Source organism: Salmo salar, chromosome 20 (genome assembly GCF_965601325.2).
Source record: "Salmo salar chromosome 20, fSalSal1, whole genome shotgun sequence".
Taxonomy (NCBI): Eukaryota; Metazoa; Chordata; class Actinopteri; order Salmoniformes; family Salmonidae; genus Salmo; species Salmo salar.
Genome location: NC_138310.1, coordinates 43,201,924 through 43,229,420, shown reverse-complemented (window position 1 = coordinate 43,229,420; position 27,497 = coordinate 43,201,924). Strand labels below are relative to the sequence as shown.

The 27,497-nt window shown below is 43.3% G+C and overlaps 1 protein-coding gene across 7 annotated transcripts in view; it reads right to left on the bottom strand.

Annotated features, from left to right (window-relative positions):
* Positions 1-947: 947 nt before the first annotated feature.
* LOC106580650 (ATP-binding cassette sub-family C member 5) overlaps positions 948-27,497 on the bottom strand; it is a 58,596-nt gene continuing 32,046 nt past the window's right edge. For 5 of the 7 annotated variants that reach the window (XM_014161943.3, XM_014161941.3, XM_082966446.1 and 2 more), the window contains 17 exons: positions 26,693-26,817; positions 26,287-26,359; positions 21,134-21,337; positions 20,718-20,861; positions 20,454-20,550; positions 19,641-19,825; positions 19,054-19,200; positions 17,494-17,623; positions 13,262-13,544; positions 5,392-5,578; positions 4,536-4,625; positions 4,073-4,262; positions 3,656-3,815; positions 3,391-3,469; positions 3,050-3,163; positions 2,726-2,890; positions 948-2,357 (listed from right to left, as the gene is read on the bottom strand). In XM_014161943.3, coding sequence (XP_014017418.3) covers positions 2,256-2,357; positions 2,726-2,890; positions 3,050-3,163; positions 3,391-3,469; positions 3,656-3,815; positions 4,073-4,262; positions 4,536-4,625; positions 5,392-5,578; positions 13,262-13,544; positions 17,494-17,623; positions 19,054-19,200; positions 19,641-19,825; positions 20,454-20,550; positions 20,718-20,861; positions 21,134-21,337; positions 26,287-26,359; positions 26,693-26,817 — 2,475 coding nt within the window. In that variant the 3' untranslated portion in view covers positions 948-2,255. Of the gene's footprint in view, positions 2,358-2,725; positions 2,891-3,049; positions 3,164-3,362; positions 3,470-3,655; positions 3,816-4,072; positions 4,263-4,535; positions 4,626-5,391; positions 5,579-13,261; positions 13,545-17,493; positions 17,624-19,053; positions 19,201-19,640; positions 19,826-20,453; positions 20,551-20,717; positions 20,862-21,133; positions 21,338-26,286; positions 26,360-26,692; positions 26,818-27,497 lie in introns of those variants that run through there. The other 2 variants (XR_001322932.3, XM_045703342.2) reach the window with 2 other exon arrangements.

Sequence of the window (27,497 nt, the reverse complement as noted above, 5' to 3'; positions counted from 1 at the left end):
CATGAACACCTGATTCACGCAGTCTCCTCTGAACAGTTGATGTTGAGATGTGTCTGTTACTTGCACTCTGTGAAGCATTTATTTGGGCTGCAATCTGAGGTGCAATTAACTCTAATGAACTTATCCTCTGCAGAAGAGGTTACTCTGGGTCTTCCTTTCCTGCGGCGGTCCTCATGAGAGCTTGATGGTTTTTGCAACTGCACTTGAAGAAACGTTCAAAGTTCTTGACATTTTCCGGATTGACTGACCTTCATGTCTTAAAGTAATTATTGACTTTTGTTTCTCTCTGCTTATTTGAGCTGTTCTTGCCATAATATGGACTTGGTCTTTCACCAAATACGGTCATCTGGCTTTAACGCATTAAGAAGGAAAGAAATTCCAGAAATGTACTTTTAACAAGGCACACCTGTTAATTGAAATTCATTCCAGCTGACTACTTCATGAAGCTGGTTGAGACAATGCCAAGAGTTTGCAAAGCTGTCATCAAGGCAAAGGGTTGCTATTTTGAATAATCTGAAATATATTTAGATTTAATTTTTGGTTACTACATGATTCCATATGTGTTATGTCATAGTTTTGATGTTTTCACTAGTAAAAATAACAAAAAAACTTGAGTAGGTGTGTGTAAACTTTTAACTGTTACTGTGTCAATATATATATATTTTAAGACCCCCTGATTGGGTAGGGCAGTATTCAATCTGGCAGGACCTGGCTTCGCCTCGTTTTGTATATCATATGTAGATCTTATGTTCTCCCTTCATCAAGCATAGCCTACCACCCCTCTCCCACATTCCCAGATTTTCTGTTTAAGTATTGCAAATTTCAATATTCAAATGTAAGTTGTATTCCCAATTCAGCATGTTGCTGACACTTGTAACCCCCCCCCCCCCAAAGAAATTCTCCTTTTCTCCCTCACCCATCAACAACACTGACAAAGAACACACAGGTAAACCTAAAATATTTTTATTGACAGAATATTTAAAAGCGATCCCTTTCCACTCCATCCTACCCTGTTAACAAGGCAATAATGAATTCATGCTAAGGCTATAAAAAGTAATAGAAATGACAAAACGACACACATTCTGCAAGGCTTGCCGAGGTTATTCGTAGTTACAGTATGAGCATCATCTCAATACTGCAAAGACAGGATAGAGGTTCTCTACTACACCCAGTGCAGGAGTGTTATAATCTGTGTGGTTCTGGTCCAAACAGTGTCAATTAGCGGATTGACAACACACACATAAAAGATTCACTGGGTCAGGGCAAAGAGAATGCAATCTTGTTCAAATCACAAAGACATTGTGCTCAACAGGCATCTTTTATGTCACCATAATAATAATGTAGAACAGTCGCAGGACCTCCCCTCCCCAACAGCAGATGGCACTGGCGACCCCTTGTAGCTTCACCATCAGTGCAAAAGGGCTGTGACAAACAGTAACAACAAACTGAAGTTAACAGCAATCAAAAGAATCATGATAATAAAAAGTCAGAAGTAAGAGAGTTAAGAGAGGGACTAGGCTGTAGACATACAAGGCCTTTAAGAAGGGGAGATACCCTCTACCTTTAAGCAGGGTTAGTTCTACCTTTAAGCACGTCCTTTTGATTGCCCAGTGAAAACACTGAGCAGCACCATTTCTCTCCTAGAGTCTTATGTCCCACTAGGCCCCACAGATCCACCACTTGTGCCAGGGTCCAGGGTTTAAGGGTGCATTGGTTCAAGTCACAAGAGAAAGGATTACAGATGTTTCAAGCCGCAAAAAAAATCAACAGCAAAGTTAGTCAGCAATGATGGTAAAACACGAGTGAATATACAATAATACATTTCATACAACTACATACAGAGTCAGTAGAAAATAAAGCATATTTTACCACTGTAAATATATGTATATATAGATATATTCTATAAAACAGACCAGTTATGCTATGAATATAGCTACATATAAAGCTTTATTTCTTATATATTACTAAAGACAGTACAGTATCAGTGGTTCCCTGACCATTCCAGCTGAAATGGCTTCTGAGCAAGCATCTCCTCAGGGCAGCCCTTGCCTTATACCAAGGACATGATGCAACCGTAGAATTCTAATTCCATGGTTCGATGCTGCACCCCTCTACAGGCTGAGCGGTAAGCTCAGGGTGGGTAAGCAGAGGAAGAGGGTGAGACCACGGAGGGAGCGGTCAGATGGCTGGACCCCTTTGGGAGCGTCCTCCCCTCTCCTCATCTCCAGGGCATGTCTGTGCCTCCTGTACCCATTTTAGCCTTTCACAGAGATCTTGTTCTCCACGGCAGCCAGCATGGAACAGAATCGAGAGTTCTCATTGGCCAGCAGGTTGGACGGCTCGTCAAACTCCACCACCTAAATGAAATGGAGAAAACAAAACAAAACAAGGCTTTAGGGATTCCTTGGAGCATAAATGTGGGGTATCACTACATAAATGTTGATTTAGTAAGACCTAAAAGCCTTCCAAGCCCATTAGCCTGTTGTAGAGACAAGAAATGTGAATGTATGCAACCTCATTTTCCGTCTCTGTTTGACCGACCCGAGATTCGAACCCTTGTTTAAAACAACTTTGCGACCACAAAGCAGCTTCCTGCCCTACTAAAACCATGCTTGGGTTGAGCTACAGGGCAACACAGCTTCTGGACTCACTAGCTAGCTAGTTCTGCTACACACATAGTACTAGGCGAGTGAGTGTACAGTAGATGAGCTTGTGTTGTGTGTACCTGTCCCTGGTTGAGCACCATAATGCGGTCACAGTTGAGTACGGTGTGCAGCCGGTGGGCTATGGTCAGGGTGGTGCAGTCCTGAAAGGCATTGCGGATTGTCTCCTGGATCAGAGAATCCGTCTCCGAGTCCATTGCTGCCGTTGCCTCGTCCAAGATCAAGACCTGAGAGGGGAGGTGGCACCGAGAGCTAAGTTAGAAAAGTGCTGTGACCATAGAAGACTAAAGTTCTCTTTCTACCCACAAGCTTGACTACCCAGAAAACTATTGGACGTCAACACACATGAAAATTACAATTCTCTCAATTCCCATTTTGAAGGGTACCTTGCACTGTCTGAGTAGGACTCTAGCAACACAGAGCAGCTGTCTCTCTCCCATGGAGAAGTTCTCTCCATTCTCCACCACCTCTGAATCCAGCTTCAGGGGCAGCTGAGACACCTGGAGGGATGGACAGAGAGAGGGAGAGAGTACTGAATCAAAGACAGGAAATTAAACATGGATCTAATTTCTCAGTCCTGTGTTACCTCTTCCCTTCTGAGCCTCTGTACCTATAACTCCACCCCACCTGCTGGTACACAAGCATCTTTCTAAAAACCAGTCATCTAGTATGAGCATACTCTCTCGTGTAGTCTCTTACTCTGGACAACCGAGTTCCGGATACTCACACACTCCTTCATGTGTGTCCGCTCCAGAGCGTCCCAGATCAGCTCCTCGGCATATTGGTTAAAAGGGTCCAGGTTTGACCTGGGGGTGGATACAGGACAAGGACAACTTCAAGACAATGCATGGACAGTCACCAGAATACAGTGGATGGGACTAAAGGAAAAATCCCTTGTGCCAACTCAGCAAAACCACATCTGGGACCACCAGGCGAGTGACAGTGTTCATGTACAGTCAATAGTACAGTGAGCGTTTGAGTGGCGTGCCCACCTGACTGTGCCGCTGAACAGCACAGGCTCCTGAGGGATAATGGACAGCTTGCTGCGGAGGTCGGCCAGGCCGATGTCACAGATGTTGATGCCGTCCATCTTGATGGAGCCGCCACAGGGCTCCACCAGACGGAACAGAGCTACGCCCAGAGAAGACTTCCCTGGGGACAGAGCAGGGCAGGGGGGGCATACTCTGTAAAATTAGAATTATTAACATTCGCGAGCCATAAAATAAATACAGAGCTAGCTAAAACTACATTTAAAAATTTGAAATGTAGGTTTCAATAGGAATTAAGTGAAAATTACCTCGGTCCTGGATATATAACACAAGATTATATTATGTATAAGTAGGATTTTCAGATACATGATCAAACAGCGCACGGCTTCGAGAAATGTTTCACTGACTGTTTCCACTGACCTGAGCCCGTCCGGCCCACTATGCCAATCTTCTCCTTGGGACGGATGGTGCAGGACACCTTCTTGAGAACAAGTGGCAAGTTGTCTCTGTACCTCATCTCCGTCCCGTCAAACACCACCTCGCCCTCCTGGGGCCAGTCTGGCGGGGGTGCCTTGTTCTTGATGCGGGCCGGGGCCTCCAGCGCTAGAGACTGGGGGAAGGCAGGGCAGACCGTTTTAGGGTTCATTATAATAATAATACTGCACTTCATTTCTTTAGCACCTTTCAAATGTATACATTGCAGCCCAAAATGCTTTTAAAAAAGTGCAGGAAAAATAACTCTGAAACTCTAGGCCTCAGCTATAAGATGTGTCTTCTTAGGGTTTCCTAGTTTTAGAATGATGAAAACACGCAGCAGCTCACAGTGGTAGTGAGACAACATATGCAGTGAGAGTGCAGTGCCATGTATTAGTAGTGTAGTAACCTCAATGTAGTGGTGAATTCTCTCCACAGAAGTGAAGCGAGCCTCAGTTTCAGAGGCTAGTCTGACTGTGAACTGGAACAGCCCTGTGAGCTGAGAGAAAGAGGGGGAGAGGGATAAGACATCTATCAAATTAAATGCATTAATGTCATCTATACTACTGTAACCATGTACTCCTCTTTTAACCAAGTATTTATAATATCATTTGTCATTTCATATAATGGATCTACGCAGCTCTGTTTAGATATATAACAACCAATCAAGGGAAAGATGAGTGAGGAATGGAAGGGAAAGTGGAGTGACAGAAACAGAGGAGATGATAGAGGAAGTAACAGAGAGTAAGGGGGGATAGACAAGGGGAGTAATACCAGTAAGTGAAGAGAAAAGTGATGGGAAGAAAGGCAGAGGAGAGCTGTGGTGGTAAGAGAAAAGCATATATTTTATAATATATCTGCCACTGAAGCAGACACTTTTACCCTAAACCATTTACAGTACAGTGAATGTACTGCATACTGTATGTAAATGTGATCCCTGCATGAATTTAACGTACAACCTAAGCATTGCTGGTACCAAGCGCTTACCAACTGAGCCAAATCATGTGTATAAAGTGATAATGGCATCAGTGCAATGTAAAAAATAATAGGGGGGGGGGGGGGGGGGGGGAGAGAGACCAAATCACCTTTAAGTAACGTCAAACCAAACATTATTTAAGTTGATTTGGCCATGAAATTGGGAAAATTGTATGGATGCCCCATCATTCCCCATTGATTTTTAGATAGCTAGCATCTAACTAATTTAAGTTAAAGTTAAGATTCCCCCCTCCCGTAGTGACAGATTTGTTAATAGGAGGAGCACTGACCTGCACGGCGTAGGAGATGGCCAAGCCGGCGTAGGCCGGAGGGATCTGGCCATGCATGAGGACTATCATGAGCGCTGTGATGCTGATCAGAGCCACACTGATGACGTCCAGCCGCACGGCCAGCCAGCGCATGGCACAGCTGAACAGGTAGAAAGGAGCCTGGTTCTGATCCAGGAGCTCCTGATACCTGGAGACCACAACCAGACAGACAGACGGGAACCTTGAGAAAAAGTTCAACTTTTGGATGCTTGGTTTCTTGCTTTAGTCATCAAGGAACTAGGATACTTAAAAAGGGCTATGTGGAACTTTGTCTCTGGGGGTGCTCTTGAGCCAAAAGTGATGCCCTAAATGGACAGAAGAGACATAAATGACCTCACTGTACAGAAAGGGTAAAGCCTCCCCATACTCACGAACAAAGGCATATTGGTTTGCCTAGAACTAAGGAATTGTGTGATTACATGAGATAATAAATGGATTAATATATCATATATGAACCACAGAGACAACATTCAAGCGAACATATGACGTAAACAATTATAGACTAAACTTCCATAGTGCATCTTTAACGAGACTGATCTGAGGGTTTTGGTGGAGCATGTTTTCCAGTCCAGATCTAGGATCAGCTTCCACTCACCCCACACTAATCTTTAACTTCTCCCCTGAGTCAGATTAACTCTTGGACACCATTTTTATGTCTCTGCATCCAGTATGAAGCAGGGATGGGACCAAGTCACAATTTTGCAAGTCCTAAGCAAGTCTCAATTTTTTTGAATTTCGAGTAATCAACTCAAGTGTTTTATGCCAATTTCAATGCAATTTTTTTATTTCCTGTTTTTCTTACACTACACTATATAACAAACTTGAGTCAAAGATCATGTTAGATTTATTTTTTTAAATTACTATTACTGATAGAAAGGCAATACAAATGGCACCAATGGCAATAATTGTAGTCTTAAGGCTCTTAAGTTTTCAACAACAACAAAATACAATCCAAAAAGTTGTATTGTGACAATACAATAACAACAAGTGCAACCTTCAGAGCAGCCATTGTATGTCCTCTAAGGGCTTTTATGCTACATTATCAGCGTTCATTTCATCTCTCTCTTACAATGCATTGCTTTTGAAACATATGAAATCACCCGTTTGTGAGCGAAAGAGCCGCAGTATGGTTGAACACACGCTCCACAGGAGCAATTGATGCAGGAACTGCCAAGACCCTCATCGCCACTCAGAACAGTGGAAGAATTGTGTTTCTGAACAGCCCAGAGGTTGTTCTGTCCTTCGCAAATGTCAAGGTAGTGGCTGAACTGAGATGCTGGAGTGGCCACACACTTCTCTCCTTTGTCTTTAGCGACATGCTAAAAACACCCCCTGACTCCTCTCCCAGAAAACAGTCCTCCTCAGTGGTGGTCAGATCCACAGGTTGCCCAGTCTCTGAAGCCTCTTGCAGAATTCAATTATATTTTTTTAAAGACAGAAACAAAAAAGGTTAGTCTTACTATTTTTAGTAGTTTACCATTTAAATTAAAATGCTGTATAAATTAAATTAATTAAGCTAAGTATTAATTATATTGGTAAACTTTGACTGTTTTTATGATAAAAAGACACGCACCTTCCACCATTTCAGTCACCTTGTCCTTAATTCCACCATCCACCAGAACGTGTTGTTCCAGCCACATCAGTGTAAAGGATGGATCACAGCTGCTTGAAGATGGACATGGTCTGAGAAGGGTGCCATCTTGACATTGATGAAGATTCTAAGAAATCTCCTGTTCAGTGATGGTTGGAGACTTTGAACCAGGTCAGTAAGGTAGCTCACATGTGGTTTCTGCATCTCCAGATGATGGTGTCGGGGAAAGAATGCAAGGAACCATTGCACTGACTGTGACAACTTCTGTGCTTGGGTAATGTCTGTGGTTTCTGCAAAAGGCTGAATAAAGTCGCCCAACTCTTTCAGTAGTTTCCACACTATCAATGAAAATATGACTTCCTTATGCTCCTCCTCTTCAAGCATCCGACAACTTGAGGTAGTTGTAATGGAGCACTGCTGTCACCTGCTTCAGTCTGGAGTTCCAACACATTCACTGCAGCAGGAGTTCCCCTCACTCCAAACACCCTCAAACACCTCTGTAAAAGTGGTGCTAGTGTGGGGTTAAAAAAAAAATGTATATATATATATATTTCACCTTTATTTAACCAGTTGAGAACAGTTGAGGCCAGTTGAGAACAAGTTCTCATTTACAACTGTGACCTGGCCAAGGTAAAGCAAAGCAGTGCGACAAAAACAACGACACAGTTACACATGGGATAAAAAAAACGTACAGTCAATAACACAATAGAAAAATCTGTATACAGTGTGTGCAAATGAACTAAGGAGGTAAGGCAATAAATAGGCCAATAGTGGTGAAGTAATTTCAATTGAGCAATTTACACGAGTGATATGTGCAGATGAGGATGTGCAAGTTGAAATACTGGTGTGCAAAAGAGCAGAAAAACAAATATGGGGATGAGGTAAGTAGTTGGTTGGATGGGCTATTTACAGATGGGCTGTGTACAGCTGCAGCGATCGGTAAGCTGCCCTGACAGCTGATGCTTAAAGTTAGTGAGGGAGATATATGTCTCCAACTTCAGTGATTTTTGCAATTCGTTCCAGTCATTGGCAGCAGAGAACTGGAAGGAACGGCGGCTAAAGCAGGTGTTGGCTTTGGGGATGACCAGTGAAATATACCTGCTGGAGCGCGTGCTACGGGTGGGTGTTGCTCTGGTGACCAGTGAGCTGAGATAGGGCGGAGCTTTACCTAGCAAAGACTTATAAATGACCTGGAGCCAATGGGTTTGGCAATGAATATGTAGCGAGGACCAGCCAACGAGAGCATACAGGTCGCAGTGGTGGGTAGTATATGGGGTTTTGGTGACAAAACGGATGGCACTGTGATAGACTGCATCCAATTTGCTGAGTAGAGTGTTGGAGGCTGTTTTGTAAATGACATTGCCGAAGTCGAGGATCGGTAGGATAGTCAGTTTTACGAGGGTATGTTTGGCAGCATGAGTGAAGGATGCTTTGTTGCGAAATAGGAAGCTGATTCTAGATTTAACTTTGGATTGGAGATGCTTAATGTGAGTCTGGAAGGAGAGTTTACAATCTAGCCAGACACCTAGGTATTTATAGTTGTCCACATATTCTAAGTCAGAACCGTACAGAGTAGTGATGCTAGTCGGGTGTGGGCAGCAATTGGTTGAAGAGCATGCATTTCGTTTTACTAGCATTTAAGAGCAGTTGGAGGCCACGGAAGGAGTGTTTATATGGCGTTGAAGCTCGTTTGGAGGTTTGTTAACACAGTGTTAAAAAAAGGGCCAGATGTACATACAGAATGGTGTTCCAACACGTTCACTCCAGCAGTAGTTCCCCTCACTCCAAACACCTCTGTTAAAGTGGTGCTAGTGTAGAGTTCCAACATGTTCACTCCAGCAGTAGTTCCCCTCACTCCAAACACCTCTGTTAAAGTGGTGCTAGTGTAGAGTTCCAACACGTTCACTCCAGCAGTAGTTCCCCTCACTCCAAACACCTCTGTTAAAGTGGTGCTAGTGTAGAGTTCCAACATGTTCACTCCAGCAGTGAGTTCCCCTCACTCCAAACACCTCTGTTAAAGTGGTGCTAGTGTAGAGTTCCAACACGTTCACTGCAGCAGTAGTTCCCCTCACTCCAAACACCCCCAAACGCCTCTGTTGAAGTGGTGCTAGTGTGGAGCAATGAGATAATCTTTAGAATGAGCTGGACAGACAACTTCAGTCTCCTTCAACCCATCCCCTACCATTAGCTGCAATGTATGTGCAAATCACTGTAAATGTTGTTGATGACAATTTTTACTGAAAGTATTGTCGATGGTCTCCTGTTCTTCAACTTCCAGGTTATTCCATATGTCTGGATCATCTAGGTGGTGATCATCATGGACAGCCTTTTCTTCACTTGAGAAGCACACTGAACGCCGTTTTCATGTTAGCTGCATTGTCACAATGTAATCTAGCTTGTGGTTGATCCCATACTCGTCACAGATGCCTGCAAACTGCTTGCATATTCGCTCCAGTGTGTGATCCTCTAAAGCGATAACATTCCAGCAGATTGGACTTCATTCTCCATTTCAATCCAGTGGGCGGTGACCCCAAAGAATCCTCCTGTCAGATCATATGTCTACCGTGACAAAGACGTGGTTAGCTTGTGTCATCTGGTCTTTGAGTTGTGTCTGCCTGTCAGCAACCAGGTTGTCAGTCTTGGAGGTTATGGCTCTGCGACAGACTGGGCATATTTGCTATCAACCACTAACAAAAAGTGACTAAAGCTTGTGTTCAATTATGGACAGGGGGATGTTGCAATCCACAATCAGGTCTGACATTATGGAATTGGTGATAGCTTTTTGCTGTGGATGGTTTGTGTTTTACAGAAGTTGGAAATGTGAGGCTGCTGAGGCTCACTGCTGATCATCTCACTCTTCTGTTATTCAAAGCTAGAAAATACCTTTCAAACAAATAAATTGCAACATTTTGTTATATGATGGAGATTTTATCTCACCATATTGTTTTGTTGAATTCATATTTAAGAAACCTAATATAATTCAGTAGGTAATTTGGCTTTATGTATTTAGATACATTTCTATTTAAAAATGTTTTAACAGTATGCCTACAGGTAAAAAACCTAGGTGTTATTTTAGATTCTGAACTCAATTTCAAATCACACATTAGGAACGTGACCAAAACAGCTTTTTACCACCTGAGGAGCATTGCCAAGGTGCGGCCGTTTCTCTCTCAGGCTGATACAGAGAGACTCGTCCATGCTTTTATTACAAGCAGGCTTGACTACTGTAATGCTCTCCTGTCTGGTCTACCCAAGAAAGGCATTGGTCAACTGCAAAACATACAGAATGCTGCAGTATGGGTACTGACCAAGACCAGATGGCGAGCACACTTTATACTTGCCTATTTTGGATGTTATTTTGGCATTAATATGTGTCACATATCAGTTTGCAAACAATGTTGAAAAAATATATATCATTAAGTTAATAAAGCCGCATACAACCATGGTCTCTTTTTTGTTTTCTTGAGTAAGGCAGCTCCAAAATGCAGGTGTTTCAGCCTAGCTCAGTGCTTTCTGTGGTGGTGGGGCAAGCCAGCAGGAAATGGGAACATTGCGCCGTGATTGGCTCAGTGTTCTGTCACTCATGGGGACAGTCCTTAGTAAGAGTAGACATCGAACATTTCAGCCATTTGGGTCCCGCCATAGAGTTACATTAGAAGAGTCCTTCCAAGAAGGCTCAAGGTCATTGGCCACAGATAAAATGAAGTCAAATCATGTTATATGTATAGTACTTTTGATTGGACTGATCATGTCAATGTCTTAGCTTCAAATTCTTAGCTTGCAGTCATCATCATGAATCATGTCAACAATCTACTGGAAAATACTTTTTAATCCTTGTCATATGAAGAGAAATTATAGATAAAACGTATCGGTGCTCATCGGAAAATGTAAGAATGAGTGGTTTGGAAGGAATCAGTGGCTAAATGCAAGCATTGCAAAGCAATCAGTAACATTAGCCTGCTATTCAGTGGAGTAGCTGTGTGTCGTGTCGTCGTCCCCCCCCCCCCCCCCCCCGAGTTCCCACCATAAATCCAGAGAATGCCAGACTTTGATGACAAAGTTTGCCCACAAAGGACCGCCAATCCACCTTCCTGTTTAAGGTGAGTCCAAAAATGTCTTATAACGTTATGCTGCTGCATAAATGATACACTATACATATCTCCCTGGCATATTGTATCTAAGAAAGTAATACTAAGTGTATGGTGTGTAGTTAGCTGTTAGTAGCCCATGTGACTCACAATAATAATTTGGTCTATTTTCACCAACGTGGCATTGTGAACACATCGTTTGCGGCCGTTATGTGCTAGTTTGCAGACTTTGTTTTGTTCAGCTTTGACAGTGCTACTGATAGTAGTGGTGGCACTTGGCTTGCACTTGCAAATTCAGCACATACAACATTCTTTAATAGAATTGTGTTATTTGACGTGTCAAATTAAAAGCTTATTTAACGCGTCAAATAGTGTTATTTGACATATCTTTTGAGACACGCAAAGACCCAAACAGCATTCAATGTGCCTCACCCTAATAATTTGGTCTATTTTCACCTCTTACTGTTCTGACTTGGTGGTGCACATGTAGCCTATAACCTGTTTTAGAGAAAGATAATCATTGAATATTGTAAGAGCTTTCATTGTCTGCTTATATGCCCTTTTATTTATCCAATGGTTCTGACTTGGTGTACAGGGAGAACATTGTAAGAACAGCCCATGTTCTGAATTCTGTTTCTGTACATTTCAAAAGTGCTGAACAAAGTTATATTGACTACTTCTGTCATCGCTCGCTCATTGTTTTAATCGAAATTACGGATTGCCGCATGTCGTCCCCTTATGCCATAGTTTGTACATCTCAATTGTCAGTAGAAACCACCTTTGTTTAAGCAAGTCAGTCATATCAGCTTTGTTTTTTTAATAGGCAGTAAATGAGGCTGAATGAACGATTTCACTGCCAGACAAGGCTCCTCTGATAGCCAGGTGTAGCAATGGTAAGGTGTTGCGACAGCTATATGTAGGCCCTAACAGTTTGTCGGCACCGTTTGTCACCGTTATAGTGCAATTAATGGATTGTTTAGTGTTTTGTAGTGGCTTTTCTGGCATGCATCCCACTTTTCTTTTGTTTTGTTTGCCCCACCAAAATGTACATGATAAAATCACCACTGGTATTAGTTGCTATAATGTAATACATATTTTCTATATGACATATTTTATAACTAGTTCCCTTTGTGCTCACAACAGGAGGAAATTTCAGTGTGTGTGTGTGTGTGTGTATGTGTATATGTTAGCAGACAATACCCAGGATAGGAACCTTGAGTTTCGTGGGTGAATGCCCAGAAATAGCCTCCGAGAACTTTATCAGGAGCGGTCTTGCTACACATTCTCTTTTGCACCCAAACCTCCTCCCTTGTGCTGAAGACTAATTGACTTGACGAGTCCTTGATGAATGCAACTTTATTGGAAATTACCATGTCTGAAATATGCTGAATAAAGCTTGATTTGATACATAGGGATGTTAAAAACAAAAATCTGAACTTGCTGTCCACTTCAGACACAAATGATAGGGGGGACCCATTGCAAGCTAGCAAGTTCGAGAATATTATCTCACTTTAGCTAAAAATCTCCAATTAGAGTCGAGTGTTGTTGTTGCCCCCCCCCCCCCCCCACTGGATCCGCGTTGAAGTCTGTGGAGGTTGGTTGGCTAATAACAGAAGGTGCTGCAAGAGGATGAATGGAAGGTGATGCCCTTTTGGGATGGGGAAATCTAAACAAGTCTCCCGAGTCATACAGCTCAAGTTCAAGTTAAGTCACGAGTCATAGATGCTCAAGTCAAAGTCCAGTGGCAAGTGGTTTTTCTTTTCGCAAAGTCAAAGTTTCAAGTCTCAAAATGTGTGACTCGAGTAGTATCAGAGTCCAAGTCATGTGACTCAACATCTCTGGTATGAAGTTACTTAGTTTTGCAACCCAATGTGAACTAGCATTAGGGTTAGTAATGCTAGCTGTACCCAAAGACTTCCAGTCTTTGAGCTAAGCTAGTTAGCATTGGCGCTTGAAACTATCTCCAACTTCGTTCATACTGGACGCAGATAAATAAAAATGGTATCCACATCTGACTCTGGCAAAGTACTGTAGATAAAGGGCTTCATTGCCAAAATCCCAAACTATCACTTTAACAATTAGTGGAAAAAATGTGAAACTGATCCAAGATTAGTGTCTAGAGGCAACGTCACCATACACCTTGACAGCTCACCTGTCCAGGAACTCGTGGCCCCTGTTGTAGGCGTGGATGGTGGAGAGGCCCTGGATGCTGGAGGTGATGTGCGAGATGAAGGGCGACTGGGTGACGTTGTCAAGGCGCTTGAGCTCGCGGATGAACACGCGCGACACCATGTGGAGCATGGTGAAGAGCAGCACCAGGGGGCCCACAGCCACGAGGAACCAGGGGAAGATGCTGCCAATCACGCCCAGGCAGAAGAAGACCAGGATGACGTTCTGGATGAACATCTCTGCCTGGAACGGCAGCCGCGTGTCCACTGGGAGGGAGGAAGAGGGGGAGAGAGAGGAAAGACAAGAAGACAGATGGTTCAGTGACTATTACTTATTCCACTTGTGTAATCACTAAAAACACTCAACTTCATTACTGTTACAAAGTCATTAGGAAATTGCTCTGTAAGGAACAATCTGTTCATATACATTGTTACAGTACTTAGTGTAATGCACAAGTACAATAGCAGCTTCATGTTAAAATGAAAGTTTGGGATTTTGGCAATGAAGACCTTTATCTACTTCCCCAGAGTCAGATGAACTCATGGATAACACTTTTACTTCTCTGCGTGCAGTTTGAAGGAAGTTGCCAATTAGAATTAGTGCAAATACTATAAAAGCGTTAACGCAATGACTGGAAGTCTATGGGAACAGCTAGCATGTTAGCTGTTCTTGTAGACCAGGGGTCTTCAACCTTTTCTTGCTCAGGGACAAAATAAATGAATAACATGCCTCTAGCCTGTTAGCTAGAAAGGTAACTCCAAAAACATTTTCCCTAAGAGCATCTGTAAGCCATGTGTTGGCAAATTAGGGCTGACCCCATTTAGTCGACTGGTCGATTGTTTGCTTGATAGGCTGTTGGTCGCCCAAGATTTTTTAGTCGAGCAGTGGCAAATATAAAAAAATATATATATGGTACACGAGACACCTGTCTGATTCACACCTGTCTCAGTGGACTAATCCATTGCGGAGGCCGCGGGGATGGCACACCAGTAGTACATTTACTGTTAAATCCCATAATTTTGAATTACAATGTTTGTTGCGGTAATTTCAATATATTATTATTACAGTCTTACCGTTGTCATCGTGAGCAAAGAGTGTTTATTTCATTCCATTTACGAGTTGTCAATTTATTCATTGTCTTTGGTTTGGAGCGCTCCAATCAAACTTGAGTAAGGACATGCACCTAATTACGCAAAGAAGTAGGCCTAGGCAGGCCTTTGGAGTGGCGCAGCGTTCTAAGGCACTGCATCGCAGTGCTTGACGAGTCACTACAGACCCGGGTTCGATCCAAGGCTGTGTCACAGCCAGTCGTGACTGGGAGACCCACGAGATGGTGTTTCTTGACTCCGGGTTGCTGGCCTTCTAGGCAAAGTTGCGAAGAAAAATCCATATCTCAGACTGGCCAATAAAAAGAAAAGATTAAGATGGGCAAAAGAACACAGACACTGGACAGAGGAACTCTGCCTAGAAGACCAGCATCCTGGAGTCACCTCTTCACTGTTGACGTTGAGACTGGTGTTTTGCGGGTACTATTTAATGAAGCTGCCAGTTGAAGACTGGCAAAAACAAAAACAAGAAAAGACAAAAAAAAACCTACACTCGATCCCTCCGATGTCAACAACTACAGACCAGTATCCCTTCTTTCTTTTCTCTCCAAAACTCTTGAACGTGCCGTCCTTGGCCAGCTCTCCTGCTATCTCTCTCAGAATGACCTTCTTGATCCTAATCAGTCAGGTTTCAAGACTGGGCATTCAACTGAGACTGCTCTTCTCTGTGTCACGGAGGCTCTCCGCACTGCTAAAGCTAACTCTCTCTCCTCTGCTCTCATCCTTCTAGACCTATCTGCTGCCTTTGATACTGTGAACCATCAGATCCTCCTCTCCACCCTCTCCGAGTTGGGCATCTCCGGCGCGGCCCACGCTTGGATTGCGTCCTACCTGACAGGTCGCTCCTACCAGGTGGCGTGGCGAGAATCTGTCTCCGCACCATGCGCTCTCACCACTGGTGTCCCCCAGGGCTCTGTTCTAGGCCCTCTCCTATTCTCGCTATACACCAAGTCACTTGGCTCTGTCATATCCTCACATGGTCTCTCCTATCATTGCTATGCAGACGACACACAATTCATCTTCTCCTTTCCCCCTTCTGATAACCAGGCGGCGAATCGCATCTCTGCATGTCTGTCAGACATATCAGTGTGGATGACGGATCACCAGCTCAAGCTGAACCTCGGCAAGACGGAGCTGCTCTTCCTCCCGGGGAAGGACTGCCCGTTCCATGATCTCGCCATCACGGTTGACAACTCCCTTGTGTCCTCCTCCCAGAGTGCTAAGAACCTTGGCGTGATCCTGGACAACACCCTGTCGTTCTCCACTAACATCAAGGCGGTGACCCGATCCTGTAGGTTCATGCTCTACAACATTCGCAGAGTACGACCCTGCCTCACACAGGAAGCGGCGCAGGTCCTAATCCAGGCACTTGTCATCTCCCGTCTGGATTACTGCAACTCGCTGTTGGCTGGGCTCCCTGCCTGTGCCATTAAACCCCTACAACTCATCCAGAACGCCGCAGCCCGTCTGGTGTTCAACCTTCCCAAGTTCTCTCACGTCACCCCGCTCCTCCGCTCTCTCCACTGGCTTCCAGTTGAAGCTCGCATCCGCTACAAGACCATGGTGATTGCCTACGGAGCTGTGAAGGGAACGGCACCTCCATACCTTCAGGCTCTGATCAGGCCCTACACCCAAACAAGGGCACTGCGTTCATCCACCACTGGCCTGCTGGCCCCCCTACCTCTGAGGAAGCACAGTTCCCGCTCAGCCCAGTCAAAACTGTTCGCTGCTCTGGCACCCCAATGGTGGAACAAGCTCCCTCACGACGCCAGGACAACGGAGTCAATCACCACCTTCCGGAGACACCTGATACCCCACCTCTTTAAGGAATACCTGGGATAGGATAAAGTAATCCTTCTAACCACCCCCCCCCCCCCCCTTAAAAGATTTAGATGCACTATTGTAAAGTGGTTGTTCCACTGGATATCATAAGGTGAATGCACCATTTTGTAAGTCGCTCTGGATAAGAGCGTCTGCTAAATGACTTAAATGTAAATGTAAATGTAAATGTAAGACTTGTGAGGCGTCTGTTTCTCAAACTAGACACTCTAATGTTCTTGTCCTCTTGCTCAGTTGTGCACTGGGGACCTCACACTCCTCTTTCTATTCTGGTTAGAGACAATTTGCGCTGTTCTGTGAAGGGAGTAGTACACAGCGTTGTACGAGATCTTCAGTTTTTTGTCAATTTCTCGCATGCAATAGCCTTCATTTCTCAGAACAAGAATAGACTGACGGGTTTCAGAAGAAAGGTCTTTGTTTCTAGCCATTTTGAGCCTGTAATCGAACCCACAAATGCTGATTCTCCACATACTCAACTAGTCTAAAGAAGGCCAGTTTTATTGCTTCTTTAATCAGCACACATTTTCAGCTGTGCTAACATAATTGCAAAAGGGTTTTCTAATGATCAATTCGCCTTTTTAAAATGATAAACTTGGATAAGCTAACACAACGTGCCATTGGAACACAGGAGTGATGGTTGCAGATAAAGATCCTATGTAGATATTCCATTAATAAAAAATGTAAAACATTCCAGCTACAATAGTCATTTACACCATTAACAATATCTACACTGTATTTCTGATCAATTTGATATTATTTTAATGGATAGAAAATGTGCTTTTCTTTAAAAAACAAGGACATTTCTAAGTGACCCAACTTTTGAACGGTAGTGTACATACGTTCTTCTTTTTTATTTTACGGACCCCTGCAGTACCACCGATTGAATAACCTTTCTGTAGACTTACAGTCATTGCGCTAACACAAGTTAGCATTGTTTTGAGAAACTTCCTTCATACTGGACGCATAGACAAAAATGGTATCCGCAAGTTAATCTGACTCTGGGGAAGTAGATAAAGAGCTTCATTGCCAAAATATCAAACTGTTCCTTTTAGTGTTATCCTTTTTCATTTGCGGTTTGTAGATTCGTACAGTACAATAGGTTTGTGTTCATTAGGCCATGCGCCAGAAAGCAATTTGAAACATTTTATAACGGAAAATGAAAATGAGCGACCTCCAGGTAGTCCCTCCGTTTGTCGGTTTTCTTCCATTTGATGCCTAATGAACACAACCCAGGTACATGTGTCAGAGGACTGCTCCAGGTGGTCCATACCCTCGTCCATGTCTTTAGAGAAGCGGTTGAGGATCCGTCCAGTGGGCGTGGTGTCAAAGAACTTCATGGGGCTGCGGAGAATCTTCCTGAAGAGCTCCTCGTGCAGCCTGGACGAAGCTTGCAAAGTGCCCTAAGGGTACAATAATAGTAGTCATTCTATTTTTGGATTTTTAAAGCAACACTTTTTCTAGATCACATAGCTCAAATGTTTTAGACAGATGTGACCATACTCCACTGAACAGAAATATAAACGTAGCATGTAAAGTGTTGGTCTCGTTTGATGAGCTGAAATAAAAGATCCATACGCACAAAAAGCTTACTTCTCTCAAATTTTGTGCACAAATTTGTTTACATCCCTGTTAGTGAGAATGTATTATTTGCCAAGATAATCCATCCACCTGACAGGTGTGGCATATCAAGAAGCTGATTACACAGGTATACCTTGTGCTGGGGACAATAAAAGGCCACTCTAAAATGTGCAGTTTTGTCACACAACCCAATGTCACAGATGTCCCAAGTTTTGAGGGAGTGTGTAATTGGCATGCTGACTGCAGGAATGTCCACCAGAGCTGTTGCCAGATAATGTTAATTTCTCTACCATAAGACGCCTTCGTCATTTTAGAGAATTTGGCAGTACGTCCAACCGGCCTCAGAACTGCAGATCACGTGTATGGTGTCGTGTGGGCAAGCGGTTTGCTGATGTCAACGTTGTGAACAGAGTGCCCCATGGTGGGGTTATGGTATGGGCAGGCATAAGCTACAGACAACGAACACAATTGCATTTCATTAATGGCAATTTGAATGCACAGAGATACCGTGACGAGATCCTGAGGCCCATTGTCGTGCCATTCATCCACCGCCATCACCTTATGTTTCAGCATGGTAATACATGGCCCTGTGTCGCAAGGATCTGTACACATTTCCTGGAAGCTGAAAATATCCCTGTTCTTGGCCTGCATATTCACCTGACATGTCACCCATTGAACATGTTTGGGACGCTCTGGATCAACGTGTACAGTAGTGTGTTCTAGTTCCCGTTAAAATCCAGTTACTTCGCACAGCCATTGAAGAGTGGGACAACATTCCACAGACCATAATCAACAGCCTGATCAACTCTATGCAAAGGATATGCTGCATGAGGCAAATGGTGGTCACACCAGATACTGACTGGTTTTCTGATCCATGCCCCTACCTTTAAAAAAAAAAAAAACAACAGATGCCCAGTCATGTGAAATCTATAGATAAGGGCCTAATGAATTTATTTAAATTGACTGATTTCCTTAAATGAACTGTAACTCAGTAAAATCTTTGAAATTGTTTCATGTTGCATTTATATTTTTGTTCAGTCTACTTTATACATGATCTATTTTAGTTAAGTAGTTTAGTTTACTAAGATTCATCAATCAGTCCTTTGGCGTAATCTCTCTGGGGTTTTACACAAACACACAATACAATACCAGACTTAACAAGCACAACAAAATCAAATCAAATTTTATTTGTCACATGCGCCGAATACAACAGGTGTAGACCTTACAGTGAAATGCTTATCTGATCCTTTACCTTGACAAATATGATGCCGCGCAGAAGTTTGAGCAGCAGCATGACACCCATAGACGAGGCGTAGACTCCAGCGTAGTGCTGCATCAGGGGGTTGTCCCTCATGCTTTCGCTCACCACCGAACTGTTCCCCACCAACACTGTGGTATTCTACACACACACAGGACAGCATATTCAATACTCAGATAAGGGAGTATTCTGGGGGGTGGTTGATGGTTCAAATCCTTATTTCCCTCATTAAAATGCAAATAATTTTATAACATTTTTGACATGCGTTTTTCTGGATTTTTTTGTTGTTATTCTGTCTCTCACTGTTCAAATAAACCTACCATTAAAATTATAGACTGATCATTTCTTTGTCAGCGGGGAAAACGTACAAAATCAGCAGGGGATCAAATACTTTTTTCCCTCACTGTATATAAAATTGATTCATTGAAATTCAAAAGTGCCATTCACTTTCCAGTCAGATTTTCTACTCTCAAATCTAATTCGCTTCCAGAATCGACACCTACACTGAAATTACATTGACCCTCCCCCAACCCTGCCACTCGATGCAAACCCTGCAACCCAATGCCACTTGTGCCACTCACTCCGCTGCCCTGCTTGATCCAGTAGCTGAGCCACCAGTTGCTGAAGGCCGTGCTGCCCACGTTGAGGACGAAGAGGGCCAGGATTAGGAGGAAAGCCAGCGCTCCACCCGAGGCCTGGATGTAGACGCCGTACACAGACCAGGGAACTGAGCCCCGCCCACGCTCCTCCACCTGCATCAGCTGGCCTGGGGGACAAGGAGGGAGGGAGGTTGAGTAAGAGAGGTTGCGCTGGGTGGAATCTCGTTCCCAGACACTTCCGCCCACCTTGCAGCTGGGGACGAGGTTATGGTGGGTGACATTATCTAATTGGCAGAATAGCACTGAACTCTGGAGGAAAAGCGTTAATACCGGTACTAATTGTGGAAAGAATTATGAACTTCACCCATATGTCCATGACAGGATGACAATTATTTACATAATAAACAAGTTGTGTATTAAATGCTGTCTTGTGTATTACAAGTGTGATGGTTATTTTGGTCAACTTTGCTCGTGGCTTTGTGAGGACGGTTTTGCAGACATAATGCATTGTCCTCTGTCTCAATACTCCTTAACATTCTCCTTTTCTACTAAAGAACTAGAAGGTATAAAGTATGGATATCATTCCACCACATGACTCTCATTCATCAAGTACTTTGTGGTTATGACTGAGGGAAAGGAGCTGAGGACAGGAAGCCAATTAAAACATTTGAGATACAGCCCCACGCATCCCTGAAGCACGAGCATACACACACACACACACACACACACCAGTAGTCTGCATGCATGTACACATATGCACGCACACACTCTGTGGCTAGTACAATGGTTCCGTACCGTTGTCTTTGCTAACAGGCTTGTCCTTCTTTACAGATCCAGACTTTGTGTTATCTGAGGGTTTCTTTAAGGAGTTCCCAGACTTGTTAGTTGGCACCTTTTGAGGAACAATGACATGTTACAAGTAACATGAACCACAATACAACCACAATATAGACCACACTCAATATACATGACATATGCAAACTAAATTTAAACAAGACATCAGTGGTGGACATTTTTTTTAGCATAATAGTCTATACACACACACACTGTCCCTCTCACCTCCACGAAGGGTGTCTCTCCCAGCTGTAGGTTGTTGAACATTGCTGCGTAGTCTCTATTGAGACGCATCAGGTCCTCGTGGCTGCCCTGCTCCGTGATGCTGCCCTCCCTCATGAAGATGACATCATCGCAGTCCACAAGGTACTACACACACACACACACACACACACACACACACACACACACACACACACACAAACACACACAGTGAGATTTAATTCCCCCTCCCTGAACGTCATAAGTGAAGGTGGGGCCCAACCTATCCATGAGAGAAGTCCTACCAAACAATTATTTAGCAAATAATTGCTTCTTAAGGTTAATACAAGACCTTATGTAGCTTATCTAGTGCCCTTACCTTCTGCTTATGAATCTTATGTAGTGCTTTGCAAACAATATAAAATGTATTAAGTATTCACCTGCAGCTGGTGAGTGACGAAGACGATGGTCTTATGGCGGAGCTGCTTCTTGATGGCGTTGTTGAAGATGTGGTTGCCCACGTGGGCATCCAGTGCACTGAGCGGGTCGTCCAGGATGTAGATGGCTCGGTCACTGTACAGGGCACGCGCCAGGCTGATCCGCTGGCGTTGCCCGCCACTCAGGTTGGCGCCACGCTCTCCGATCTGAGGAGACATAACGGACTCATTGATCGATTAATATAATAACAATACATATGAAGGTGCAGGGGTGGATTGGCCATCTGGCAATTGTGGCAAATGCCAGATGGGCTGGTTAAAAATGGACAAACACGGCCTGCCGAGTGGCGCAGCAGTCTAAGGCACTGCATTGCAGTGCTAGAAGCATCACTACAGATCCGGGTTCAATCCTGGGCTGTGTCGCAGCCGGCCGCGACCGGGAGACCCATGAGGCGGCGCACAATTGGCCCAGCATCGTCCGGGTTAGGGGAGGGCTTGGCCGGCTGGGATTTCCTTGTCCCATCGCACTCTAGCGACTCCTTGTGGCGGCCGGGCCGCTTGCACGCAGACCTCAGTCGCCAGTTGTATGGTGTTTCCTACGACACATTGGTACGGCTGGCTTCCGGGTTAAGCAAGCAGTGTGTCAAGATCAGTTTTCCAATTTGTTGCTCAATTTCTCTGTTATACTAATCTATAATGAGCCTTTGGCTGATCAGTAGGCAACACCCAGCCCACCTACCAAGATGGGCCATCCCGGTCTTCTGATAGGCTGAGCTCACACAAAGTCAATTTCAAAGTCAAACACGGCATCAGCAAAAAGACCTGCTCCGACTCTAATCAGTTAGACAGCCAAGATCATGGACCGTAAAAAAACGGAAAGGGTGCCTTGTCACCTCACTCAAATCATACCATTGTTTGGGCAGCTAAAACCATGATTTGGTCACACATGATTGCTGTAATGAAAGATGGTGCCCTGCCCCTGTGCCTGTTTTGCTGGGGCCTGCTGTAGATCAATTTTTTTCTCAACAGCTACTATTTTACAACAAAGATATTTTATATGGCTTTGAGATATGGAGCGGCGCTCACAAGAAACACGCAAAGGCCATTGCGAGGGCATAGACCTATAGGTGTCATGGGTAGTAATCTTCAACTGCAAAGTTTTTTTTCAGACCACAAATGTAATGATGGATGAACGTGTGACCACTACCAGCAGTGAGTATTATTTAGGAGTTAGCTATCTAGTTAATGTTTTGAGTTTTCACTTCCTTGGGTGATGAACCCCGACCTAATTAGCCTATGATATTAGTTAGTGCACATAAAGATGTAGTCAAGTCAATTAAAATGTTATTTCTTACGTGCGCCAAATACAACAGGTGTACACTTCACCATGAAATGCTTACTAAAGAGGCCTTTCCAAACAATGGTCCCATGTTTAAATGAGCTGAAATAAAATATCCCTGAAATGTTCCATAAACACAAAAAAGCTAATTTTGCTAAAATGTTGTGCACAAATTTGTTTACGTCCCTGAGCATTTCTCCCATGCCAAGATAATCCAGCCACTTGACAGGTGTTGGATTTCAAGAAGCTGATTAAACAGCATGATCATTACACAGGTGCACTTTGTGCTGGGGACAATAAAAAAACACTCTAAAATGTGCAAATGCCACAGATCTTTTAGGGGAGTGTGCAATGGGCATGCTGACTGCAGGAATGTACACCAGAGCTGTTGGCAGAGAATTGAATGTTAATTTCTCTACCATAAGCCGCCTTCAACATCATCTTAGAGAATTTGGCAGTAAGTATAACAGGCCTCAGAACCGCAGACCACGTGTATGGCATCGTGTGGTCAAGCGGTTTGCTGATGTCAACATTGTGATCAGAGTGCCCCATGGTGGAGGTGGGGTTATGGTATGGGCAGGCATAAGCTATGGACAACGAACACAATTGCATGTTATCAATAGCAATTTGAATGCAGAGTGATACGGTGACGAGATACTGAGGCTATTTGTCCATGTCGCAAGGATCTGTACACAATTCCTGGAAGCTGAAAACGGCCCAGTTCTTCCATGGCCTGCATACTCAGACATGTCATCCATTAGGCATGTTAGGGATGCTCTGGATCGACGTGTACGACAGCTTGTTACAGTTCCCAACAATATCTAGCAACTTCGCACAGCCATTGAAGAGTAGTGGGACACCATTCCACAATCAACAACAGCCTGATCAACTCTATGTGAAGGAGATGTCACGCTGCATGAGCTCAACACATCTTGGTTACGCCAGACGACTAGTTCTCTGATCCATGCAGTGGTGTAAAGTACTTAAGTAAAAATACTTCAAAGTACTACCTTAAGTAGTTTTTTGGGGTAATCTGTACTTGACTTTACTATTAATATTTTTGACAACTTTTACTCTTAATTTTCTTCAGGAATGTGGTGAAGTATGTACTTTTAACGCCATACATTTTCCCCTGACACCCAAAAGTACTAGTTACATTTTGAATGCTTATCAGGACAGGGAAATGGTCTAATTCACACACTTATCAAGAGAACATCCCTGGTCATCCCTACTGCCTCTGATCTGGCGGACTTACTAAACACATGCTTCATTAGTAAATGGCTATCCGTAAATAAATAAAAAAACTAGAAAATGTGTCCATCTGCTTTGCTTAATCTAAGGAATTTGAAATTATTTATACTTGTACTTTTACTTTTGATACTTATTAAGTACATTTTAGCAATTACATTTACTTTTGGTACTTAAGTATATTTAAAACCAAATACTTTTAGACTTTTACTCAAGTAGTATTTTACTGGGTGACTTTCACTTTTACTGGAGTAATTTTTCTATTAAAGTATCTTTACTTTACTTTTGACAATAGGGTACTTCTTCCACCACTGGATCCATGCCCCTACCTTTTTTTTAAGGTATCTGTGACCAACAGATGCATATCTGTATTCCCAGTCATGTGAAATCCATAGATTAGAGGCTAATTAATTCATTTCAATTGGTTGATTTTCTTGTATGACCTGTAATTCAGTAAAATCTTTGAAATTGTTGCAAGTTGCATTTATATTTTTGTTCTGTATAAAAAAGGAAATAGTAACACAATAAAATAACAATAAGGAGGCTATATACAAGGAGTTGTGGTACCGAGTCAATGTGCAGGTGTACGAGATAGTTGAGGTAATATGTACATGTAGGTAGGGGTAAAAGTGACTAGGCAATCAGGATAGATAATGAACAGAGTGGCAGCAGCATATGTGAAGAGTGTGAAAGAGTAAATGTGTGTAGAGTCAATATATATATATATATATATATGTGTGGGGAATGGGTGTGTGTATGGGGGGTGAGTTGGCAGCGTGCGCAGTGATGTTGTGGATAAAATGCCAGGGTCAGATTCTTGTCCCATTATGCCCGTATGAAGATGCTCCAGTTGAAGATAATATTACATCCTTTAAAAACAATATTGAGTACAGCCAACATCCCTGATTGGCTGCAACCTTGATTGAAGCACCTGTTGCTCACTTGTGTTCCATATAAATGCTGTTTAAATGTTGAACCTACACACTGAACGCTGTTAAGCCAAAACACATGTGTATGCTATCCTGATGCAGTGAAAAACAACACATTTTATGTGACATTTTTAAGTGCGGACTAGGGCTGTTGCGGTGATAGTATTACCGCCACACCAGCCACATGAGTCATGACCGCAGTAAAATTCCACGTGTTTATAATTTTAAAAAGGCGAATTGATCATTAGAAAACCCTTTTGCAATTATGCTAGCACAGCTGAAAATGTGTGCTGATTAAAGAAGCAATAAAACTGGCCTTCTTTACACTAGTTGAGTATCTGGAGCATCAGCATTTGTGGGTTCGATTACAGGCCCAAAATGTGCAGAAACAAAGACCTTTCTTCTGAAACCCGTCAGTCTATTCTTGTTCTGAGAAATGAAGGCTATTCCATGCGAGAAATTGCCAAGAAACTGAAGCTCTCGTACAACGCTGTGTACTACTCCCTTCACAGAACAGCGCAAACTGGCTCTAACCAGAATAGAAAGAGGAGTGTGAGGCCCTGGTGCACAACTGAGCAAGAGGACAAGTACATTAGTGTCTAGTTTGAGAAACAGACCCCTCCTCACAAGTCCTCAACTGGCAGCTTCATTAAATAGTACCCGCAAAACACCAGTCTCAGGCGACTCCGGGATGCCGGCCTTCTAGGCAGAGTTGCAAAGAAAAAGCCATATCTCTGGCCAATAAAAACAAAAGATTAAGATGGGAAAAAGAACACAGACACTGGGCCAGCATCCCAGAGTTGCCTCTTTGGACAAATCAAGATACCAAGCATGATAAACGCTTAAACAAAGGTTTTAAATGAACTTGTGAATTTGATTGAATATACAAAGCTATGACCCCCCCCCCCCCTATTTTATTGTAATGACATGAAAAACATTTGCAGATTATTATCAATGACTTATCAACAGTTGTAACAAGTGGTCCAGTGTAGGAAATCCTCACTGGTGCTCTAGTTTATAGAAAGACCCATACATGTTTTGATTTTAAAGTCATTCTAAGGTTTGTATAATTCACTAAAGTTGCCAAATAACTCTAAATCTAGCATATAGGACCTGTTCCAAATGATCACTTTTACGCTGAACATAGCCACTTCATTTGCACAGTCGCTCCGTAATGGGAAAATATCCTTTCTATTTATTTCTTCTTACTATAAAATCATATAATATACAATTATGGCACGAACTTATAAGTATATCCTATCTGCTAAATTAACTAGCCTACAGCATGGCACATAGCCAGACAACTCATATTCTCATCATGTTTCTTTAGATCTGCCTAAAATAACTCATGGATTTATTGTGATGGTGTATATTAAATGGATTTAGACTTTTTAAAATATAGATGTTCCAAAAGGCCCTCATTAGTGGCTTGTATGAGGCTTGGAGATGCTAAACGTGTTTATATTAATTAAACAAGCAATTACTGTGATACCAACAGTCATTTGCATGACACCTCCCGGCTGACAAAATGTCATGACTGCCACACAGCCTTAGTACAGACTATAACATTTTTTCTCATCTAGACACAATAAAGCCCAAAGTAGTATTTCCATGGTGGATAAACAATTCATAATGCTCACCTCAGTCAGATCAGCATTGGGCAGGATAGCCAGGTCAGGTCTCAGACAGCATGCACTCAGAACAGCCTGGAACCTGGAAAATACACAGTGGAATTATACTTCAGAGCTATATTGGGTAATGGATGAGCGCCTTAGAAATCACTATGTACATTAATCCAATCGATTCTCACAGTAGTATCATTCCTGTGGCCTGTGTGCTCCAGTGGTTAGTGCTGTGGACCCCAGCACACATGTACAGGCAGCCTAGGCTACCAGTGTTGGCATGGGTTTGAATCCGACCCTCTGCCTTTTAGACTCGCAATCTCACCGGGCTTTCTGGTCTCCTCTTCACTGTCCTACTTCAATGAAATATAGATATACTTGAAACCCCCCCCCCCCAAAAAAAACTGTAGTTTCATTCCGTTACCTTTCCTCCTCGTACTCTTTCCCAAAGAGGATGTTGTCCCTGAGCGTGGCATTGAGGATCCAGGCCTGCTGGGACACATAGGCAAAGTCCCCGTTCACCGCCACCTTGCCCTCCAGCAGGGTCATCTAAAGGTCATAAAGGTCACAGGTAAGAGGTCACTACAGGTCATCCTCCAATCACTCACTTGCTCCGCGGTGAAGTTTGCCCCTAAGTACAGATCTAGGATCAGCTTCCACTCCACTAATTTTAACCTTAATCATTAGTGGGGCAAATGCAAAACTGACCCCAGATCAGCATCTAGGGGTAACTTCACCCTAAAACCATTCACACCCGGGGGGTTGTATTGAGTGAAGTGAAACGTTCACATAGAAATGTGAACGATAGAGCTGACAATTCCCCATTCTACCTGACAAGGCAATCTTGTGTTCTACATAACACAGTTACATATAACGTTCAGTAAAATTGCACCCTCTCCAACAGGCCCCAGGGCATCATCCAGCTTAGTCAACGGATGTCTATAGAGTAAGGGAGGGCCACAGGGGCTGCAGTGTGTGCCTGTTAATAAATTGGAGTACTCATGGGCCAACAAGAGTTTACACCATATTTCTTACAACAGGGGGCTGTTGCTAAAACAGTACATTTTTCTACACTGGACGTGTATCGTTTGCCGTTTGAGCAGAGCACATATCACTTTATTAAGTTCTCTCAGGCGTAATTTTACGCTGAGCAGCTCGAGCCTCTCACGGAACTGTCCTGCTTACAGCCAGGTTTAGTTTGAATGAATAGGAGCACCTCACGCTCTGCA